At 35.6% G+C, this 17,741-nt stretch overlaps 1 protein-coding gene across 4 annotated transcripts in view; it reads right to left on the bottom strand.

The window, feature by feature from the left end:
- Positions 1–512: 512 nt before the first annotated feature.
- TFDP1 (transcription factor Dp-1) overlaps positions 513–17,741 on the bottom strand; it is a 48,918-nt gene continuing 31,689 nt past the window's right edge. For 3 of the 4 annotated variants that reach the window (XM_074815216.1, XM_074815215.1, XM_074815218.1), the window contains exons 5-12: positions 14,393–14,514; positions 12,889–13,054; positions 12,551–12,697; positions 9,002–9,070; positions 7,510–7,661; positions 6,598–6,764; positions 5,929–6,010; positions 513–1,861 (exon numbers count right to left, since the gene is read on the bottom strand). In XM_074815216.1, coding sequence (XP_074671317.1) covers positions 1,714–1,861; positions 5,929–6,010; positions 6,598–6,764; positions 7,510–7,661; positions 9,002–9,070; positions 12,551–12,697; positions 12,889–13,054; positions 14,393–14,514 — 1,053 coding nt within the window. In that variant the 3' untranslated portion in view covers positions 513–1,713. The remainder of the gene's footprint in view (positions 1,862–5,928; positions 6,011–6,597; positions 6,765–7,509; positions 7,662–9,001; positions 9,071–12,550; positions 12,698–12,888; positions 13,055–14,392; positions 14,515–17,741) is intronic. The other variant, XM_074815219.1, reaches the window with a different exon arrangement.

The raw sequence follows: 17,741 nt of genomic DNA on the forward strand, positions 1-17,741 counted from the left end.
TGGAGTTTGTGGAAGCAACAAATCCTGACTCTGGCAGCAGGCTGCAGAGTGACTGAGCCAGTTCAGTAACCTGCACTTTCAGGTGAGAGCAGAGGATGTGATTTAACAAAAAGTTTTAAGGTAGAAGTATACGGAAAGTAGATGAAGACCTGTTCTGAAGGCATGGGAATATATGATGGAAAGCCAGGATTGAGGAATATGGGATGAAAAGATAGGACAGTAAGTGTGGGATTTTAAACAGAGAAGCTGTATTGGAGGACTAAGATTGGCCTGACATGCTGAGGAGCAACATGATTGACATAAGGAGACGTGAAAGAAGAGAGTATACAGGTTAAGATACTGTTTTTTGCCTCGTAAGTTACCAAGAGCTATGACAAATTACTAAATCAAAGCAAAAAATCTAGGTCCTCTGTAGTGTAGATGCAGTATCCTGAGACAGTTAATTCTAGGTCTTGTGATGAAAGGAAGTTAAATGTTCTAAAATAACCCTAAAATTAGAAAAACCACAGAGCTTGTTAAAAATGCCCATGCGCGTTTTATTAATAAAAACTAACAGTGCCAAGGTTAAACAAGTCAAACAATTATAGTCTCTTTATATTCCATAAAATATTACAGAAAAGTTTATTTGTGTTTCAATAAAAAGACTACTGTCTTAGAATAGGCAGCTGACAGTATTTGTGCAGTTAATTGTTTGTGAATAAATTTAAAAAGACTACCACCTGCCCTGAAATTCCTTTTATAAAAATGAACTATTAAAAATGATTGACAAATTTTGAGTTAAAAAACTTAAAACATTCTCTATATTTAATTTCAACTTTATAATAGATTACAGGAAGATGCTTATGAAACAAATACAAACATTTGTTTCAGTACATGTCTTTATATGATAGACTTATAAGTATGTAAACAACTATATAATAAAAAGTTTCCAAAGTCTGCCTGTAAGAAATCAGGCAAATTTTACCATAAGCAATAAATCATTCCAAACCTTCAAGACATTTTATATAGCTGCACCAACTGGCAGTAAACATTTGCCAAAAACTTTGTAATTCTTATGTCCCAACATACAGTGAAAAGTATATAAACTTGATGGAATCATAATGTTAGATATAATTTAAGGGAAAATAAGTTCACAACAACATTTCTGGAATTTAACATGTAAAAAAGTAGGACGTATCTTTCTTGTTTGGTTCTTTGGACACTGCGTGATTAACAAAAAACACTACTACATTAGCACACTATCCCTCAAACAGTGGCATAATCAAAATACACTCCAAATAAATTGCCATTCAGTGTATTCATTTTCCACAGAAGGATAGCATTTTATTTCTCAATCATGTGTCTACATTTTTTTTTTTTTTTTTTTTAGCAAACTTCGCAAGAACATTTGGGGCAAAATCCATTTTCCTTCAAGTAAAAAAAAAAAACCCAAACAAAAACAACCAACAAACCAAAAACCCCTAAAACAAGAGTAAATAAAGGCTCTGCATTAACACACTGGTATCAAAAACACACATCCACACCACATTTAAAAATATCCTACATAAAACAATCCTTGTTTGCTTATCAGAGGTGCAATTTCTAAACTCAGAACTGCTTACCAATATTCTCCTTGAGGGATGGGGCAAAGTAATTTGAGACACTTCTCCCTAGAACAATTTATTCCTGAAGCTTGCTGAATTTTAACAAAAAATAGTCTACAAGCAAAGGGCATCAGTCGTCATCATCGTTTTCATTAAAATCGTCATCGTCGTCATCATCATCCCCGACATAAGAAACTGGTGTTTCAACTCTGGAGCCACTGTACTGAGATCCATTGGAACTGGTAGCCAACATCCCATCTCCACCATTGGAAAAGTCACTAAAAAAAAAAAGAGAGGCCAGTTGGCATTGCTGAATTATTTTTCCCAGTTTACTGTGCTCTTAAATATAGTCATAAATTCATTCCTTTAATGAATCTGCCACTGCTACTTTATAAACTGTCTTTAATATATGTCTAAGTTGTTTCTCAAAAGCAGAAACAGTTAAAGTAATTTTGAAACGGTTATTATTATGTTTTTTTCTTCAGGTTTAATATGAAGATTAAAGCCTTTCACAGGCGCATTAGAAGTATGCTTTCCAGGTTTCTTCTAAAGCACATTCAGTGTTAAGGCTACACAGCTAGCTAAACCCTTTCATATTTTTATGTAGCACTGGACACTTCCATCACAAGAGAATCATGTCTTGCAAAAGCACTAATCTTGATTCAGAGACTGGGAAAACTGAGGAATTAATAGCTTCTCAATTCCTTGTTGTAGCAATGGTAGTTTGCAATGTAATATGTGCTGTATTTTTAACTTGAAATTGTTTTCTTCTCATTATGCTTTTCTTTTTTAGCTAAAACTACTCAAACAAACAAACAAAAAACACATTGTCTTCAGCATCTCACATTTCTCCCTCTGTGAGAGTATCCCTACACTGAAAATCTACCTCCTGGATCAGCAAGTAGATTTAGAGAGTATCCACTTTCTTACTTGAATGTGTTCTTCTTCCAAAATACACACACACATTGTAGATATGGTCTGAAATGTCTTATTCCTAGATGAATTAACTGTATCCAGAAGTATTTTATTTTAATAGAGCCAAAACATTCCTGCCTCCATTATTACTTGACATTTTGTCAATCTTTTTTATCGTTTACTTTCTCAATAGTTTGATAAACAATTAAACTTGGTCACAAATTCTTGAAAAAATGTTTTTCTAAAAATCACAGAAATAGCATCTCCAGCTTGAAAGACATTCATCATTAAAAAACAGATTTAAAATATGTCTGTTAGTAATTTTTTAATCCAGCTAATGCACATAACCAATCATGCACACTGTTGTTCTATAGAGCTAATTCAATGGCCTATCATCACACAGAATGAGTTTCTGCCCTTCTGCACACTTCTTCAAAAGGAAGATACTAAGCTATAGCAAGCCATAGCTGTAGTCAGGTGGCTTGTAACAGGTTCTCCATAATTATCTGCAGAAGCAGTTTCAAAAACAAAAAAGAATGGAGATTATTCTTGTGTTCCTGTGAACTTTGAAAATACAAACCCAAAAACTCATCTCCCCTTTTTTTGATAAAAATGGAACTGGATTTTATAACCTGAGTATCCTAGTAGGACAAAGAAACTGGGATGAAGGCATTGGTAACAGCATCTTCAGTCTTCTGCAGACTTTCTTTAGAGAGCTTGCTAAATAAATTTACAGCCTATATTTGCCTTGGCTACACATCTTGTAGTTTCCTATTTCCATGAATATTTATATATATATACTATAATTAAACATAATTTGTCACTCCCTTTTTCCAACCTCCTAAGAAACAGATGTGGTACTTCTTGTACTTCTCAGCAAGATAATGAACCACAGTCAGCCTCTGGTTTTTTACTGGCCTCTGGCTAGTACTGGCCTATTCAAATTTAAAAGTCTTAAAAAATACATGGGCTCTTTTTCATTAACACCATGTTCATTATCACAGAAGGAACCTTAGTAAAAACAGTAGATTTTATGTACCGCATAAGTTCTGCTTCTCTAAAGATATTTTGGCAGTATTCACTCAAGTTTCAATTCCCTAGCACAAAACAGGCAGAATTCCCCACACTTTTTTGGGCAGCAGGAATGGTGCTCCTCACCACTGCTATTCCCATACATCCCTTGCACTTTTTTTTTTTTTTTTGCTTTGCATTCAACCCTATCATCTACAAGGAGTTTTTCAATGGTATAGCAATTTCCCAAATAATTTACACAGCAGAGCATGACGGAACAGTCATTGTTGTGGAAAGCACTGAAATAATCTAGAACTTTTCCCCTCCTCTCCAGCCTCACCTCAGTGCCCACTAAAATCATGGAACAGATCCTCCTGGAAGTTAATCTAAAGCATATGGAAAACAGGGATGTGATCAGGGACAGGCAGCACAGCTTCACCAAGGGCAAACCTAAGAGTAATCTAGTGTCACAATGGAGTGAATGCATCAATGAACAAGGGAAGAGCTACAGAAGTAATCTACCTGGGCTTCTGGAAGGCCTTTGATGCAGTCCCCCACAACCTTCTTATCTCTAAATTGGAGAGAGATTAGTTTGATGGATGGACTTTGATATGAGTTTGATGGATAAGAAATTGGCTGGATGGCCATGACCGAAGAGTTACAGTCAACAGCTCAATGTCCAAACAGAAACTAGTAACAAGTGGTGTCCCTCAAGGGTCCATACCAAGACCAATACTATTTAGTATCTTTGTTAATGGCAAACAGTGGGACTGAGTGCACCCTCAGTAAATTTGTGGATGACATCAATCCAAGTGGTGCAGTTGATATGCTTGAGGGACGGGATGCCAGCCAGAGGGACCTTGACAGGCTTGAGAGGTGGGCCCGTGCAAACCTCATGAAGTTCAACAAGGCCAAGGGCAAGGTCCTGTACATGGGTCGGAGCAGTCCCCAGTATCAGTACTGACTGAGGGATGAACGGATTAAGAGGAGCCCTGTGGAGAAGGATTTGGGAATACTGGTGGATGAAAAATTGGACACGAGCCAGAAATGTACACTTGCAGCCCAGAAAGCCAACCATATCCTGGGTTGCATCAAAAGAAGTGTGGCCACCAGGACAAGTGAGGTGATTCTCCTCCTCTATTCTGCTCTCGTGAGACCCCAGCCGGAATACTGCATCCAGCTCTGGAGTCCCCAGTATAAGACAGACATTGACTTGGTAGAGCAGTTCCAAAGGAGGACCATAAAAATGGTCAGAGAGCTGGAACACCTCTCCTATGAAGACAGGCTGACAAGAGTTGGGGTTGTTCAGCCTGGAGAAGAGAAGGCTCTGGGGAAACCTTACTGCAGCCTTTCACTAATTAAAGGGAGCTTATAAGAAATAAAGAGAAAGAAGTTTTACCAGGGCCTGCAGTGACAGACAAGGGGCAATGGTTTTAAACAGAAAGAGGGTAGGTTTAGATTGGATGTATGGAAGAAATTATTTATGATGAGGGTGGTGAGACACTGGAACAGGATGCCCAGAGCAGCAGTGAATGCCCCATCACCAGAAGTGTTCAAGGTCAGGTTGGACGGAGCTTTGAGCAACCTGATCTAGTGAAAGACATCTTAGCCCATCGTAGTGGGGGTAGACTAGATGATCTTTGAAGATCCCTTCCAACTGAAATCATTCTGCAGTTCTAGAATTGCCCAGATTGGATTAGTTGTGTTACATACATAACAGAAATTTAACTAACTTTTCAGATAAGGCTAAGTTTCTGGACACAACAGAAACAACTGGTAGAAAATGAACACTTTTACAGACAATTTGTTCAGCTAATCAGCTTGCTCAATTAGAATATTTTTTTTTAACAATGTTATACATTTCAATGATATTTGACTCATTTTACAACTTAGTAGACCTCACAGAAGGACATCTTTTTGATTAATGCAACAGCAAGAAACTAACAAGTAAGGGAAAGTGTCCTACAGAGCAAGAGAAAAATGAGTTCAGAAATTACCTATGTCCACACAAAGTTAAATACAAGTTATGGTTTACCAATCTACCAGCTTCTGATGCTGTTTAAAACCCAAAGACCAAAACCTTTTTTTTCAGTTAGACACTAATGACCAAGGGAGAATCTTGCCCATATTGTATCTTTAGGGAAGTATGTTTCTTGTCACAAACTCAAAACTAAACAAAAAAAATACATTCAAGATTAACACCACTCAAATCAATTTCTTTTCCACTATACAGGAAAAGATTTCTTTAATGACACTGGTAAGAACCACCACTACTCAAAGTAATGTCTGAAAATAAACTTAAACACATATCCACACCGTATTTAATCAAAACAGAACTTGTCTCATGAAGTATTTGATCCCTAATTAAGTTTCTTTGATGATCACAGATTTTGAAAACTTATTGATAATTTCATCTCACCTGGCTGAAAATCTTGTGCCATTTGATGCAGAACCTGATGAAGATGTGACATATACACTTCTGATTGATCCCTGAGCCATTTCTGTAAAATGAACAATACATATTTCAAGAATCCTTCAAAACACACTCATCTGATTCAGTGAAAATGCTTAATCCTTTTGAAGACCAGAAAAGGAGTCTTGCAACCAAAACAACAAAACATATTGATGTACTATATCCAAATCAGCATAATTAAAAAACCAAGAATATAGTTCAACAGCAAAATTTCAAAATACATTAAAAAAACATTTTATAGTGAGCAAATCAGATGCATTCAGTATTCTTATATAATGAAAATGATAAAACAATAGAAAATGAAGCCATGACCATGTTTGCACTTACTATCTTTTGCCTATGCAGATCAACTTATAAATACTGTCCTCTTAAAAGAATTACACACTGCAAAGATCTACTTGTGTGGTATAACGCAAAACATGCTTCTGCAAACAGCAACAGTCTGTTCTCTAATTTGTTCCCTAAGTTACACTAAAAAGCATATATATTTGAGAACTTCTTCGAAATCTTCACCACAGACTAGTGGAAATTAAATGATCTTAGATGTTTTAATGTTTTTTCCTTGAGTCCCATATTAAGGAGAAAAACAAAACAACTCTTCTCGGAGTAACTAACCTGTCACATATGGTTCCAGAGCTTTAGGAACCAAACTCCTTGCAATTTTTAGGTCCTCTGCTGAACAGGTTCCAGATTCTAGCCCACAAGCCATTCCCATTCGTTTTAGTACTTCTATATCATCATGAATTTCAAAAGTATTGTCAAAATTAAATAGATATTCAAACCTGGAGAGGAAAAAGTCTCAGTTAGCTTTAATTATTTTAACTACCTTTCCAGTTTTGGGAATTGCAACATTTCAAAAGCTTAACACACATTAAGCAATCAATTTTTCAAGATTTATGTATTTATGTATTTGACAGCAAGCGACTAAACCTGTCATTATACACAGTATATAAATCATTAACACATTTAAAAGATACAGAGTTTTCACCAAACATTGCATATTTGATAGTTTTTTCTTTACTCCCATTCCTCTGCCTACCATGTAATTTTTTTTCATGTTTTTAAGCTTCTCTAATAAGCTAGTAGTGCAAGGAAAAATCACTGCTACATTCAGCTTTTATTTAGCAGGTGAAAAGTGAACCAAAAGTAGGGAACAGCAGTTTTGAACACAAAATCCGTTTTCAATTCTGCTGGCTGCATTTCATCAAGTTAAAGTCAAAGGAAAACACTACCTGGTAAAGTATGATGTAAAACTTCAGCACAGCTGCCTTACTTTGCCTCTAACATCTCTAGACAGTAAGTCTTAAATACATTGTTAAATGTGAACGGAATTATACTGTTTATTAAAAAGCTCTATCAGATTGCTTCTATTCAACATGACTAAGTTTTATCTGTCTGAAATGCATGTTCTCAATCTACAAAAGGCACAAATAAATCCATCTGTATTTCATTTTTAACAAATCCAGATGAACACTTTAACATGGACATAAAACTGTACCAAAAGCCAGACAGAAAACTTTAACTCACTTGTCATTTGAAATACTGCAGTCAATCACTGTCTTCTTGCTGGTGTTCACAATAATAAATGGCAAATGGATGACAGAATTGGAAGGTGGCGGTCGATTTGCCTGTTGTTCTGCTTGACGGTTTCGCTGAACAAGGTTCTTGAAGGCAATTTGCTAGAAAAAGCAATAGTGATATGAAAGTATGAATTAAACCTTGAAGATTCTGTTAACAAAATGATCCCTCAGATAAAGAATACCAGCAATGGTTGCAGCAAGTAAATGAAGAAAAGGACAGAGAGTGTTCACCATATTCCTGCATGTTAAGATGCAAGAAGAGACACAAATGATAGCATTGACAAATACTCCACAGTAAAATTTAACTGAGAAAAAAAATGCATGTTTTAAGAACACATCAGGACAGTTCCTTGGACAGAATGAAGAGATAACAATGATTGGAAAAAGGAATTTTCATATAGCATCCTACTTCCACTGTGTTTACTATTCTCTGCTAGCTACTGCACTCCACAACAACAGTTGAATGCTTAATACTGTATTCTTGCTGAAATTATATGTTATATGTTAAAAAACAGTAAACATTTGGGATTTGAATGTCTGATGTTAGGTTTCTGAATTACTGAGCTAAGATTGGTGGCTTTACTCTCATATCTTACCAAAACTGCTTTTCAGAATGGCATGTTCATATTTTAAAGATTAGTAATTGTAAGAACTAAAAACTTAACTATTGAAACTCAAGTTATAAATCTTACAGTAAGACAGCAAACTAAGAAAAAAGTATTCTTCTGGTCATGGAGTCAAAGGAAATAAACAGGAGTTAAAAACAAAATCCAAAGCCAAAACAGACATTTGATAAAAATCAGATAGCTGTTGACATTACTGTCCCACAGCTGTCTGGATTCTCTTTCTGCACACCCTCCCTGGGATTCTCATTCCTACTGCATAGATAATGCAACTACTATGGGATACATTCCGGCGAACCAGCAGCACAGTGATTTAGGGGACAGACTACTGCTTCCTGCAGTGTACTAGGGGAAATCTGGGAAGGAGTTCAGCAACTGTTTCACAGCAGTTAAGCCACTAACACAGCAGGGGCAGCAACATCCCAGAAAGGCAAGACACAGAGCATTATGAGAGACGACCTCTACAGTCACATAATTTTATCTATGGACTCTAACACAGAAAAACATTCTGGATACAAGAACTGAACAGGAAAATTCAGAGGGTACAGTATGAATTACAGTTCCTGCCTGCATAAATCCCATTTAAACATACTTGAAACTGCAAAAGGATTAATCATAACTCATGGAAGGTTCCCCAATAGCAATGGCCAACAGCACGGTCCCAGCTGAACTACAGTGCAAATTAAAACTGCATATCCTTTATCCTGAAATTCACCTCTGATCTTCTTAGAAGCTTCCCATCCCTCACAGGGATAAAACAACAGGAATACAAATATAAATTACCTTGCCCTATAGACAAGAGTACCTTGACTGTACCTGTAGAATGAGTTCTTGTAGTTGAGACTGTTTTTGCTTTATTCTTTCAAGTCTTCTCTGTTTCTCCACCTTAAGACAGAAAAAGGATTGGTTAGTTTGTTGATTTTAAGTAGTGTTTTATATCAACATTTTCTCCCCTTAAAATCATTTCAACACCAGAGAACTGGAGGTAGGACATATGATGTCAATCATTAAGTTTCTGCAGATAATTTAAAGATCTAACTATCAAGACTCATATCAGTACTACTGATGGAAACTGTAACAAAGAGCAGAATTACAATACTGGGGAATAAAGTACAATATATCAGGGAGAGGGTAAAAACATCTTTGTAAACAGAAGTTATGCCTCAAAGAATTATCCAAATTCTCTCCAGGAGGCTAAGAGCATGTAGACCAGAACAATCCACTTGATGTAGTCTACCGATATTGGAGGTATTGGAGAAGATACATCAAAGATGCTTAAAGAAATGAAGCTGCTATGGAGCCCAAGGTTAAGTCCTCACGGTATTAAATACATACTAAATAATAACATAAAAGATAGGAGACAAAATGGTAGGAAATAAACAGCTTACTCGGTGGAGGAAGCTCACCAGCAGATTCCCACAAGGACTTAATTTACAGACTGTTATTCAAATTATAGAGGATCAGAATAAAGGGATAAACAGCAAGGTGACAGAATGTGCTGACAATGCTGGGTTACCTGGCATAGTAAAAAGAGAGCTTGTCATAAAGCACACTTGAAGTGTCTTGTAGCATTGAGTGATGACATCATCAAAATTATTTTTCGTAAATGTAATGTGGTATGTGAGAAAACAATCTCATCCATGCATGTATTAGAAAAAATGACATTCAGTAAACAACTTAAATTACAGTATCTACAAAAGTCATCAGCTCAGCATACCACAGCAGCCAAAAATTTGAATTATTAGGCAAAGAACAGAGAACAAAACAGGAATTATCACTACATCAGTGTATGAACCAGAACATTTACATCTTGAATTCTGTAGGTCTGGTGTTCCTATTTCAAAAAGACCAGCAATCAGGATAATCAATGGTACAGAACAGATTCCATACAAGGGAACAATGAATAAACTAGGACTCCACAGAAAGGAGAATGAAATAATGGGGGAGAACATGGGAGGTATGTATAAAACCATGAATAGGATGGAGAAAGTGAATAAGGAATGACCAAGTCATCATCACTTCCAATCAAAAAAAAAAAAATAATCAGAGGCTATCAACTAAATATAGTATGTTCAAAGCAAAACAAAAGGTATTTCACAAGAGGCTTCTAATGCACCTGAAATGCACTGCCACAAATGACTCAGTATTAAAAGCAAACTTTGTACAAAGCAAAAATCTGTGGAAGAAAAATTAATTGAGGGCTCTTAAATAGAAGGATACTCTATCTGCCTCAGGTTATGCCTGAATCACAACTTACGGGAGAAGACATCACTAAATACTTTCTCCAATCTTACACTCCTTCCTAGGTAACTGCTACTGTCAGGCAAAATACTGGATAGACAAGACCACTGGCCTGAACATCAACTTTTGTTTAGACCTTTAAAATATGCAACTAACAAAATTACTGGAGTTAAAAATTCACATGAATGCAGTTTTCTGTTTGTTTTCAATGAACAAAACCCAGAAATGTACAGAGTTGAAAAAACTGCAAAAGGCATATTTAAAAAAAAAAAAGGTAGTACCAAGTCTTATAATTTAGCATTAGAAAATAAGTCAAGTAACTGCCTCCCCCCAAAAAACTTACCACAACTCACCTGAGATATTTTCCTATCACATACATGTAAACTGCATTGCTTTCCATATTACTTCCAGATACAGACTCACACCCTCTCTTTTTGCATTATCGGGACATATTTTATCAAATCTAATATTCTAATTTACACACAAAGTTTAAAAAGACTTAAAATACTAAATACTTGATGGGGAACTCCTCAAACTCCTACATTACCTTATAAACTATTTGGCTTGATTTTTCAACAGTTTAAGGGTGAAGCTAGGCAGTATCAGATGGAATAGTAAAAAAAAGTTTATTAGGCCTGACAATTTCACAAATCTCACATATCAAACATTAGCCTCCACAAACTCATTAAAAAGAATCTTATTGCAAAACTTGTCAGGCAATGTCACTAATAATTTAAACGTCAATAGAACTTGCAGAAACAGGAGCTAGAATACTCATGAAGCGATAATGGGGAAGTGAAGAATCTTGCAATTTCCTCAACTAAACTCAACGCATCTTAGAATTTTTGCTATTTTCAAGACTATTACACTTGTGCCTCTATTATTCAGTGGTTAACAGAACTCCTTCCTCTTGTAACATCCAATTAGTAAGTCCTCATTTCGGTATCAGAAGCTATCATTGTTCCCATTATAAGCACACGAACCTTCACTGTGCATTATTACATTCTAAGTTGCTATTTTACTTCAGTACTAATATTATCCTACTCTTCTTTAGGACATTATCAGTCATGACATCAAAACCAGCTGTATGAGCCACACTTTTTCTTTTGCTCCAACATTACTGGCAATGCCATGCTTTGTGAGACAGATCCAAAGAGGTCTACTTGTAAAATCCCTCCAACTAGCTGGTTCTCTACTCAACACACAGCGCTGCCCAAACTATTTCACCTTCCATACTCATGCTACTGTTTATGCCCCAACCATCACTCTCTTACCTTAACTAATAATTTTCACTTGGGATGATAAATATTTAAATAACACTCAGACTGATTAGATACCCTATATTTTCTTCATCTAGATAGCAATTACAGTACTGACTGAAAAAACAATTATCAGTATCAAACAAAAATCTCCATAGAATTAGCCCTTTGTACACAGATTTCAAAATGTTTTCTCCAGTTTGTCAGCTTCTACACTGATTTTTCAGTCCTGCTGAAGGGAATTTAGACTTATTAAGAATAAATACAAAGTTTCATTCTATTCTGATAAAGTGAATTGACTTCAGTAAGCATCAGTAACTTTATTAACCTGCAAATCTCAGGATACTAAAAAACCCCATCCTGTCAGAACTTATGAATGCTTTTCAGTATAAAACATTTTACTTCTTACCCAAGACATGTAGTAAAAACGTCTAAGACCTGCAGCAACAAAGAAGAAGCAACGCATATATATACTGATCTACATGCAACATCTATCATCACAGATCTATTATTTGTCTGGCATCTGGAGAAAACAATCTTCCTGACTCTTGAGCACCACTATTGCAATGTTGAAAATACACATTAATCTTTCAGTTTTATTAACTTCCACTCAGAGCCATTTCACATACGCTGCAAAAGCTGTGACAGAGCTGTATTTCTGACACAGAAGAATTAAAAAGAATATATTTAAGCAATCTGGAAGCTTAAATGTGTGTTATGCAAATACAAATAAAAGAATCAAAGGAACCATACTATTCTACCTTGCTATCTCAGAAGATAAAATGCACATGTTGTATCAGAACATATTAAAGCTATAAACATTTACTCAAGCACAAAGCCACTGTGAACTTCCTAATACATGTACCTCTAAATTCTGACATTCCTGAGCCGAGTTAGCAGGTAGACCAATCCATCTGATTTCCTTCTTCTCTTTAGAGATAATGTTCATGGCCATAAGGACATTTAAGGCATCATAGACACGTCGTCTAATATTCTTCTGGTCATAAGCCTGCTGTAGACATAGTGCATTAATCAAAAACATACCTGTGACAAAAATATTTGAAAATATATTACAGTAAATGGGCAAACTCAGGTAATGTCTGAACTGTTTCATTTAGCAGCAGGAAAAGAAATACAAAAATCTCAAAAGAAATTTCTCTTCCCCCATTCAGTTCACATGTAATTGACCTCCCATATACTTACTGATTCATTTGGTGAAATGTGATTATCAGTGGTACTGAATTCTGCAACCAACTCGTCTGCCACCTCATTGTATGAGGTGGTTCCTTTTCTTTGTACCTTCTCACAAACCTTCATAGAGAAATGACGTAAACCCTTGCCATTCTTCTCTCCTTTTTTGTTCCGCTTCCTAAATATACGTATAATATATATTTTAAGAAGATTTGAACTTTGGAATATTTAATGTCTCTTTTTCAAATACAGGTACACTGCTGTAAAAAAACCAAGCCTTCCCTTCTGTTCTGCTTCTCACCCCTTCCCAACACTTTTTCCTAGAATTTTTTTCCCCTGCAATTTACAATAATTAACAATTCTAGTATCTTGATGCTGAAACACAGTACAAATTCATTCTTTTGGCAACTCTGCTAGCTCCAGTAGCAGATAATAAGTTAACAATAGGGATATTCCTTGAAGGAGTCAATAAAGAAAATCTTCCAGTCTTCAAGACAAGAGGGGATAGGGGGATAAATGCTAAAGTATGAAAAGTGAATTACAGGAAGTAACTTTTTTTGGTTTTCTTTTTTTTTCTTTGGTTTGGTTTTTGGTTGTTTGGGGGTTTTATAAATTTAAATAGCCCATCTAGTTTGACCACAAAAATTACATTAGATTGATTGAGCATTTTCCATGTAAGTGCAATACTGACTGAACAGACAAAGTCTGATGCTGGTTGAACTCACTAAACATTACACTATTACTAAAACACAGATTTGAAGTTATGCAGTATATGAAGTTGCTATGAAAACTACAAAGTTACAAGTAGTATAACAAAGTTTTCTCCACATCTTTTTATTTAAAAGTTCCTTGTAACTTGAGGAAAAATATAAGTATTAACAAAATTAGTAGCAGCAATGGAACCTCTCAATTCTCTACATCTCATTTTACTGTGTCATTCCAAAGTAGAAACCTATTTATGTGCAACAAGACACTGATGATACAATTTAGTCTTAAAGCAACTACATTAACAAGAGACCCTTAAAAACAAGCTTGCATGAGAAAAGACACCAAAAGAATGCATTCATTGTATCCAATACTTTTTCCCAATAAGGACTACATTCTTATTCAAGTGATACTTCAGGATACACTTATTCAATCTGAAAGTACTGTATATTTTTTTTGAAAAACACCAGCAAAACAGAAATGCCAAATTAAAAACTGAATCAAGTCCAATGAATTCCTGTGTCCTTCTAGGAGCTAAATTCTCTAAACGTAAGTAATGTGAGAATATCTATCAGAGTTTACAGAAAATATTCTAGTTCCTTTTACGACAAATGAGGGGGTATTTATTCTTGTGTGACTATTCCTGATTTTAATACAATATACTTGAATGTTGAAGTGCACTTGATGGAAAAGTGAACAGACTGTCTCTCTCACACTGCTAGCCTGAAGAGTACATACACTATCACAGTGAACATTTAGAACAAAAGTTCCAAACAATTTATTAATCCTTTGTAACTTCAATTTTGCTCACCCAGCAGACCACGGCGAAGAATCTGCAGTCTGATTCTGTGATACAAAATGTGTGTTAGGTGTATGTGGACTTCCTACCAGGATAGTATTTGGCGCTGAAGGTCTCTGAGGTGTACCAATAACCTACAGTAAAGATAAAATAATTTGGAAAGTGATCATAAGTATTCCAAGATATTCATATGCTGCATGATTCAAATGATACATTATACAAACAGCACTAATACTTTTTTCCTACCTGCTTCTATTACAGAACTGAATTTATACACACTAACACAAAAACCTTCAGATTACAGATTATATAGTTAGAGCACTCCCTAAACAACAAGCATTTATGTTTTATTCTTCTTAAACAAGCTTTTCATGCTTGCAGGATTACTTAACACTGTTCAACACTTAGATAAGATCAAAACACACATGCCCTCTTCCCCCAAAGAAAAAGGGAAAAAAACCCGAAACCCTACCAGACCATGTATAAAGTTGCAGTAAATTACAGTTAAAATATAAACATATGAAGCAAGATGATCTGAAAATTAGTAAAAGCAGAGAGAAAATGCAGAGCTGTTGCAAGAAAGGCCAAATTTTCTCCTGCAGTCAGTCTCTATCACTACAGAATCAAAACCAAAATACAATGTTAGAGATGAGAAAGAGTAAAGGTCAACTTTATCACTGCAGTGAGTGAGACCAACTTAGGCAAAACCATCCCATCCTGAACATATTACAAGCATATGCTCAGCTGATCACAGTCTTCCAGCTTACCTGTAAGCAGTCCTGAAGATGTGCTAATTTGATCATGAGTAATATATACATTTGCACTTAGAGCCATGCTCTCCTTATCTGTGAAACTAGCTGAAGCAGAACTCCCCCTTTGGCAATGATGTTTTTTATCTCTGAAATGTTATAAATGTAACTTTCTAGGGAATATGTATTTAGGAAAATAAAATGATACTGTACAGATTTCTACTCTGTAGAAAGATATGCCTACTTTTGGGGGGTACATTTACCTCCCAGTGAAAACAGTAGGTTGCATCCCTGGCATCAAGTGAAACAAGTATCAAATGAACCTAAACTCATAACCACCCACAAACTTGCTCTATTCTCCTGCAGCCACATTCTGCCTCACCAACAAAATTTTAAATTTCTTCCTCAGGCTAGCTTCAATAATTCAGCCTCAACAACAGTAAAAACAGAGAAACTGAAACCCAGAATCAAATGTTTTATGCATGAAAGTTACAATGAACCAAAATTTGAACAACCTTTAAATGCAGAATGCAAAAGGTAGTCTAGTGACTATTAGATGTTTGTGATTTCAACTGCCTGGAAGGAAAACCCCTGCGCTTTTTCTCAAAAACTGTCTCTTTATATTATGCCACCTCTCTGAGTAATTAATATACAAGTTTGTTACATCCAATTCTGACAGCTGGAAAATCTTAGATCCTCCTCCCCTTTCCAGTAGCTTTGTTCCGTACTTAAAATGTTTTTAATTCTTATGGAAAGTCAACTGATCTCCTCTCCTACTTTTCATAACCAAAACTTCTGATTGTGGGAAACAGAGCGAGGGTGAGGGATGCCAAACAGGCACAGGACACATGTGAACCATGAAAAAAGTACTATCAGTTCTGCTACTGACCGGTCTGGTTCACCAAATGTCTCAAAAGACTGAAAACCACCTGTGTGCTATTCAAGTAACATAGACAATAGAGAAAACAGAGGAAAGCAGTTAGCCGGTTTTTATTCCCTAGGATGCAGTTACAGAGGACTGGAAGAGATGATTCAATATCCTGCTCAGAGCCTAAAATTAGAGAGTCCCACTCTATTCCCTAGCTTCCTAATTCCACAAACAGCCCCACCATCACTGTGGTGCCACATCTAGAATTTGTATGACTACACAGTAAGATGAGAGCCAAGCCAGGACAGGGGAGGTGGTGGAATTACAGCTGGGAGAAAAACAAACCACTTGGCAGCAGCAAACCCTGGACATCTAGTGTGCTCAGCAGTGTCCTGAAATACTCAACAGTACAAAGGAATAAAGGGGAAGCATGTACAAATTCACAGGCTCATTTCTAGAGTGGAAAAGTAAAGTCTGTTTAATACATTCAAAACCTGTTCTGCATTTTCATTCTAACTCTCAAAAGTCTGCAAACTAGCTAGAATTACACGCTTTAATGTATCACTATTAAGGAAGACTATAAGTCTAGAGTTTCAGAATCTTCTAAGGATTACTTAGTATTATTGGCTCCTTAATAGAAATGTTAATGCTCTTAACTTTTATTCACAAGTTCATAAACAACCATGACTGAATGAAAAGAGTTAAGCAGTATCGAGTCACTGGGAACATCCTAAAATGAAAGCTTATAGATAGAATTAGGAAAGATGGTTTTAAGAGAAAACAGAGGGATTGGGGTGGAAGCAAAAGTAGAAGTGCCTGCTGTTTCTCTTAAGTTTCCTGACTTCAGAAGAGAACAAGATTACAGTTTAGCTCCTTGATAAGAAGATCAGGACAACAGAGAAAGCAGCAAGACAGCCCACACACTCCGCGCTCCACAGTAATCAACAGAAAAACTTGTATGGGGACAGTATTAAGAAAAAGAAATCAGACTACCTGAACAAAGAACACAAGCTCAAAAAACAAAGTATGTAAGTATTAAAAGACTGTTTTTACCACTCAAAGGTTAGAAAGTTGAGCAGTGTCACAAGCCAACTCCTCAAATCTGCTTCCCAAAACCATTTTGCAGATTGACAGAAAATTTATCTTCTCTTAATTTTCAATGTTCTAGGGGCGACTTTTATTTATAGTTCTTGCTATCCCCTTCAGAATTGTAAAGTCAACAGAAATTTATCCAAAATTTCTCTCTATATATACACAAAACTCCCATCTCTTCTTTAATGACATACAACTAAGCATCTAATTTTGTACTGGTAACAGTCAATACAAATATGGTGATATGGGCCTCCTTTTTCACAAAAAATTTAATGCTAGTATGTTCAGAGTAAGACTTAAAGTGCTGAAAAAAAATTATTATTGCAAATGTAAATTTCTCACAGTAATCATACTAAGAAAACCACCATTAAGAGTACTTATTATTTCAGAATCATACATTTTTAATGATGTTACCATGTAAAATTAATCATAGATAATATAGATGAGAATCTGTCAATTTAAAATTGTGATGTAAAACACAGAATTTATTCTATATGTATATAAACATAGTAGTCAACATTAATTTATTCATTGTTGAAAGTTTAAAAAAGCATCAGATGATTTTTAATTTCATTATTTTCTGCTGGGTTTGGTGCTTTAAGAAAATTTTGTAAGTTACCTGAAAGAACATTTCATTTTCAACATTAAACTC

This window comes from Strix aluco, chromosome 2 (assembly GCF_031877795.1).
Source record: "Strix aluco isolate bStrAlu1 chromosome 2, bStrAlu1.hap1, whole genome shotgun sequence".
NCBI lineage: Eukaryota > Metazoa > Chordata > Aves > Strigiformes > Strigidae > Strix > Strix aluco.